Source organism: Neoarius graeffei, chromosome 13, assembly GCF_027579695.1.
Source record: "Neoarius graeffei isolate fNeoGra1 chromosome 13, fNeoGra1.pri, whole genome shotgun sequence".
NCBI classification, from domain to species: Eukaryota; Metazoa; Chordata; class Actinopteri; order Siluriformes; family Ariidae; genus Neoarius; species Neoarius graeffei.
Window position 1 is genome coordinate 62,780,613 of NC_083581.1, and position 6,000 is coordinate 62,786,612.

General features: G+C 44.4%; 1 protein-coding gene across 5 annotated transcripts in view; it reads left to right on the plus strand.

Moving 5' to 3' along the window:
* samd11 (sterile alpha motif domain containing 11) overlaps positions 1-6,000 on the plus strand; it is a 109,896-nt gene extending 103,896 nt beyond the window's left edge. For 3 of the 5 annotated variants that reach the window (XM_060938302.1, XM_060938303.1, XM_060938306.1), the window contains exons 10-13: positions 666-1,345; positions 2,204-2,331; positions 2,771-2,881; positions 4,170-6,000. In XM_060938302.1, the coding sequence (XP_060794285.1) occupies positions 666-1,345; positions 2,204-2,331; positions 2,771-2,881; positions 4,170-4,409 (1,159 nt within the window). In that variant the 3' untranslated portion in view covers positions 4,410-6,000. The remainder of the gene's footprint in view (positions 1-665; positions 1,346-2,203; positions 2,332-2,770; positions 2,882-4,169) is intronic. The other 2 variants (XM_060938304.1, XM_060938305.1) reach the window with 2 other exon arrangements.

Consider the following 6,000-nt stretch of genomic DNA (forward strand, 5'->3'; position numbering starts at 1 on the left):
TTTAGTTCGTTTGGTCCACGGCAGGCGTCGCTTATCCGCACGATCTTCACGAGACTTGTGCGAGACTTCGAAACATGAAGTGTCAGCCAGGTGTCAGTGCCGCCATTTTGAAAACCGTTTCCCAAACGAAATGTTGCACAGAAATTAGTTTAAATGACGATTACTGCCTACTTTTTTCAAACTTTCCTGATTGCTATCAAAACAAACAAACCTTCCGGCTTGATTACGTCAGCATTCGAAAGAGGGCGTGCGCGTCTTTTGACAACGTTGGCAGATGTTGGTCACTTTGATTTCCGCTGTACGTTTTACTTCTGTCCTACGATGTCTCGCACAGGTCTCGACGCATCTCGTTTACGGCCATCGCTTTGACATATGGACTGATATATTCCATAGCATATTTCAGACACTCATAACTTGCTATAGCAGTGACGAAATAGCAATCAAAAATGCATTCCGATATTTAATAAAATGAGATAAATAGAATTTTGATGATAAAAAAATGTGCCTTCAGTTCTCCTTTAAAACAGATCATTTTGCCTCTGATGAACATATTGGCTAAATCAGGGTTACTCAGTTCCCCCAGCTCTCCTGCTCTAAACTCTGAACTGATCTAAAGTTTTCGATGTGTGCCATTTTGCCAGTACTAACCAAGGTCCTGGTTGCAGATTGGAGATGTCTGCTGAGCTGCTGAGACAAAAGGAGCTGGAGAATGTTCAGCGTCAGCGCCTGTTAGCCGAGCCGCTCGCGCTCCATCCGGGTCTACCCGCCGAGCACCCGGCTCTACGTAGCCTTCACGACATGCCCGATGATGTCACCCGCCGCAATGCCATGCTGCTCTTGCGCCACAACAACACACCTCTGCTCTCACTTAGCCACCATGGGGCGATGGTGAGCAGTGCCTTCAAAGAGTCCAGCAGCCGTCGAAGCGCAAAGAAAGGTGGCACACTGCAAGGGGATGACCCATCCCAGTCCAAGGGGCCTGGGGGAGACACGGACCGAAACGATGAAGACATGAAAGACTCAGAAAGCGATGGCGAAGCGGGTGAGGAGCGGCCAGAGGGACTGGGTAAAGCAGATGGGCACAGCCTGAACTCTGAGGCTTGCCAAAGCAAGGACACGGCCAAGCCCAGCGAGGCGATGAAGGAGCTCGGGGAAGGCTCGGGCAGGCTCAGCATCCCTTGCAGCTCAACAGCGCCAGAATCACCCAGCCATCATCTATTCACACCAGGACTAAGCAAGAGCGAAGCCAAGTATCTCCCACCAGGGGCACTGCCCCCTTTCCCCATACTGCCAGGACAGACACTGCCTTTTGGCTTCCCCTACGCCAACCCTTATTTCCACGCTGGTGAGTTTTAATCATTTGAAATAAGCATCTAATCTTATCCAATAGAAAGTGTTGTCTAGACATAACAATTTCAAGGTCCTAGTCCAAAGTAACCAAGATAAGAAATCAGAGATTGCAGGCATCAGACTGCAGATTTGTGCCTCAGCCTCACCATACAAACACACGCATGCACATGCATAGTGCGTCTGGAGGCTGAGATCATATGCCTGCTCTGGTCTTTTTATGACCCATAAAGTTTCAGATCCAGAACCCAAACAGAGTCTCAGAGAGAGAGAGAGAGAGAGAGAGAACGAAGCAGGTTCTTAGAAGGACAGACTGTATGTGTGTGTGTCCTAAACAGGAAGAACCCAATCCAATACTGAATTATTCATTCACTATCAGAAGACAAACACCAATAAGCATAGCAGACACTACAAAGTTTCACACAGACACTCTAAGATCGCATTTTGTGAATGAATCAGCATATTTTTAGTACTCTAGACTGTAGAAATATTTATTTATAAGACCAGTCACTCGGAGTCCGGACTATGAAATACGACATATTCTGTAATCTCATCAGCTGAAGGTTTATTGCCATTCATGGTGGTGCTATTTCTCTCTCCCTTTCCCCAAGCGCAGTTCTAGCCATCTGAAATACATTACCTACGCGTTCACCCTGCAGTGCAGGGACCTCCCATAGGAAGAGGCCCCATTTCTGACCCTTACTGAACTCTGAAATAGATGGGGTCATTAACCGAGCCATGTGCGTGTTATGTGTGCGTGTGCATGCGTGTGTGTGTGGAGGATGGGGAGGGGGCAGCTTCATGGGGTTTCTTTTTCTAATGATTTATGCTTCCTCTCGGCTCGGCGGGCTGCCAGGCGCCATGGGAGGTCTGTTTGTGGACGGGGAGGAGGCGGCGGCGGCGGCAGAGGACATCAGCAAGTGGAGTGTGGAAGAGGTGTGCAGCTTCATCAGCAGCCTGGCAGGCTGTGGAGAGTACGCCCAGGTGAGGACAAGAGCAGGAGCAGAGCGCCACACACTTCCTCTCCCCGGCCCTCTCGATCAGGGGGGACGCCGGAAACGGAGAGAGAGTAGACAGGAGGGGGAGACTCGGGCTACAAATTCATAGAGTGGCCAGAATTCGTGGTGACGAATTTATAATAGTAGCTATTAGCAATGGCTAGCCACTTTAAAGTTGGCTGTTTGAGCGCTGGCCGAGGGCCGCTCCGCACTGCTCTTATCTTTGTCTCGCTCACAGCTCTGTCCGTCACACACGTCACACATCACAAACCCGTGCATGCTCAATGCATCATCCATCCTCACTTCCATTTCAAGAAGCTCGCCACATCTCTGTGAATGCTTATGTGCATGCCGAGTGAAGCTTAAACGATTATCAGTGTTATGAGCATGTGACTGTGAGACTGAGGTCACGTGTCTTTCGTCAGGTGTTTCGGGAGCAGGCTATTGACGGAGAGACGTTAGCCCTGCTGACCGAGGAGCACCTGCTCAACCACATGGGGCTCAAACTTGGTCCGGCTCTCAAGATCCGCTCTCAGGTACTGCAACCGATGGTCATCGTCGTTTTATTTTTAATTATTGAGCTGTAAATGGAATTCTGAGACGTTTTGTTAATAACAAGCGGAGATGTAGAATTTAACAGTAATCGGATACTTGTGCGTTCAAATCCTAGAAGTCAGTGTGCTTTAATCCATCGAAATTGAACAGTTAAGACGTTTCCAATACAAACTCCGATGTAATTTGCAATGGCAACAAACTAAATATAAAACATAAAAGGAAATTGTTTGCATCTCCAAGAAGAAATTTTTTCAAAGTGTGTTAAGTAAGGAATAAAACACCGCAGGGCACGTAGTTATAGGAAAATAATCAGCGACAGGATAATGTGAGAATGGGAATTAGGCATGGGCGCTTTTTTAGGTATCTATTTCTTGTACGGTTTTATTTTCAGCTTGTATTGTTGTATTTTAACATTCCGTATTGTTACGGAGCGATTTCTGGCACAAGAATTTCCTTCGGGATTAATCAAGTTTTCATTATTTACATTATTTGTGTAAGATTTGTGAGCGATTACAATTTTTCGTTTATTAACGAACACCACATTGTACTTTTTATCCATTTATTGTTACGTTTAATGTTGTGGAATGTCCATGAAACAAGTTATGTTACCATCTTGCGATTATTATTTACATTATAGAAACTATGAACGGTCATTCCCTCTCTTTTTTTTTATTTAATAAAACAAAAGAAATTTAAAAAAAAAAATGGTTACAAAACACTGACGTCCAAGACTCCTTCCGTAACTGTTAAATAAACATCTCCTTAAGGAAAGCTTCCCTGCATTAATGATGATATGCTGTTCTTTGCAAAATAATAACATTTTCGATTATGTAGCGCTCTCCTGCTGTATGATGCATTCACTGCATTTGAGTAACTGCCTGGTGAGGGTGGCGGTGGTTTATATTAGTCTACAAGGCTTTTATATTTTAGGAAATAGAGCCAAGTAAATTCATGATAAAATATCGACGGCAGGTACAGAAGAAAAAAAAAAAAAAGTCTTGAACGCCTCTTAAAATGTCGCAGCCAGACTTCACAGACATTGCTGCCATTTTCGACCATTTTTTCTCCCTTTCATGGCGTTTCTTATATGAAACTAAGAGAATTGGCATAAATAAGCGTGAGGTCATTGACGTGATTTAATTTACTCGAAGTAGCAGTGAAAGTCAAAGCTATTGCATGCAATTTAAGGACACTGTATACATCCCCTAGTTTCCTGTGTATGCCTTATGTGAGTTGTAACACCAGCATGTATGTGGCTCTGTTCCTCAGGTGGCCCGACGCACTGGCAGAATATTTTACATGACCAGCTTCCCGCTGGCCCTCCCACTGGCACCATCTGCTCTGCGCCCGCCGGACCGAGACCCCCTGCCCACAGAGACCCGGCCACCCTCGGCCCGCAGCACCTCCTCCCCATTTAGTGCCCCTCCAGCCTGCCGCGCCTCCCCCAAGCAGGAAAACGGAAACCCCCCTACAGGGGCGGCTTATGACTCCACTAAGGCTCTCTCATAGAGAATACCATTAAAATGTTGACTGCTTCCCCGTACGGCTGGAGCAGCTCTACAGGAAGGAGACGGACATAGAGAGGGGCGGATGGGAGGAAGCGGATGTCTTTGAACTATTCTTTTCTTCCTTTGGCCTCCCCCCCCCATTTCCAAAATCGGAAAAAAAAGCGAACTTAAGGACCTTTGCGCTGAGGCACTTATAACGTGGCAAGAATTGTACAGCTATAGAGACTGAAACAATGCAAGTCTACACAGCTCCACCCAGTGCAGTGGCTGCGAAATAAACCAAATCCAAAGATGAGTAAATGGGGCCTGGAGACAAGACAGGAAGCAACAGTGTGTGTGTGTGTGTGTGTGTATATATGTATGTGTGTGCAAGATAAACGTGAGCAGACAGTGCTTCAACGCCATGCCAGAGAGTGAGAGAGCCACAGCGTTCTTTCATGGCAGGCAGACAGACCCTGTCTTTGCTGTGACAAACTCTTGCAGTACTCCGAGCCTTTCAGAGCAGAGAAATCCAACATAAAAGGCCATTTATTTTCCTGCTTTTGTCTTTCTTAATCCAGCTTCCAGCCATTTCAAATCCTGGTTCTGAGAAACGGAATCATCTTGAGAGGATTTAAAAAAAAAAAAAAAAAAAAACAGCACACACACACACATGCAGCGAGGAACTCATTTGCTCTTCATCAGTGCAACTATGCATTCCACAGTCCAATACCAAAGATGAATGGACATGTGGAATTTAAGCTGATAGCTTGTTATTGTACAGTTTCTCTAAGTTTACCTGTGACAAATAGAAAAGGTACATGGCTGCTCCCGGGCTCTGTGCAGGCCGTTAGGAGAACGCAGAGCACTTAATACTCTCACAATTAAAAGCCATCATTCGAAGGAACCGCCGAGAGAGGAGAAAAAAAAAAAAGACTTTCTGGTTCCTTTGCTCTGCGCTATTCTGCTTGGTTGAGGGTATCTGATCTCCAGGTCTGTGGTATAGACGGTGGATCATTCAGAGGTCACATTTACGACTGGGGGAGAATGTTATGTTGAATTGTACAAAAAAAAAAAAATACTTGCTTTAGAGGAGAATATAGTGAAGGTAACATAAGTGGTACTTTTTGTTAAGTATTGTTGCACGAATTACATTTTTTATTATTATTATTATTATTATTGAACAAAATGTGACTGACTGACTTGGTGGCACTTTTGTTCAGTTTTTCTTTTCTTTTTTTTTTTTTTATTTGCGATGTATTCTAGCTGAAATACTGAGTCCCGATTTCAAATGCTACTTCAGCATATAAATACAAGGGAAAAAAAAATATTTATAGGAATTTTTGTTGTAGGTGGATTGACGAATTACAGCATATAAATAAATTGTCCTCTAAATGGATCCCAAAGAAGAATAAACTTTTTTCCTTTGTCTTTGTTGCAGGGAAATAAAAGGCACAAAAGCTCTTTATGCAAATGTTTGAAAAATTGTTTTGTTTCTCTCCCTTTTTTAAATGTAAGCAATGAATTAAAATCACGTCTAGATTTTCCGTCTTTGTTTTGCCTTTATCCTATTTTTCTATTCACCAATGGGTGGAATAAATCCTATGGAAAAC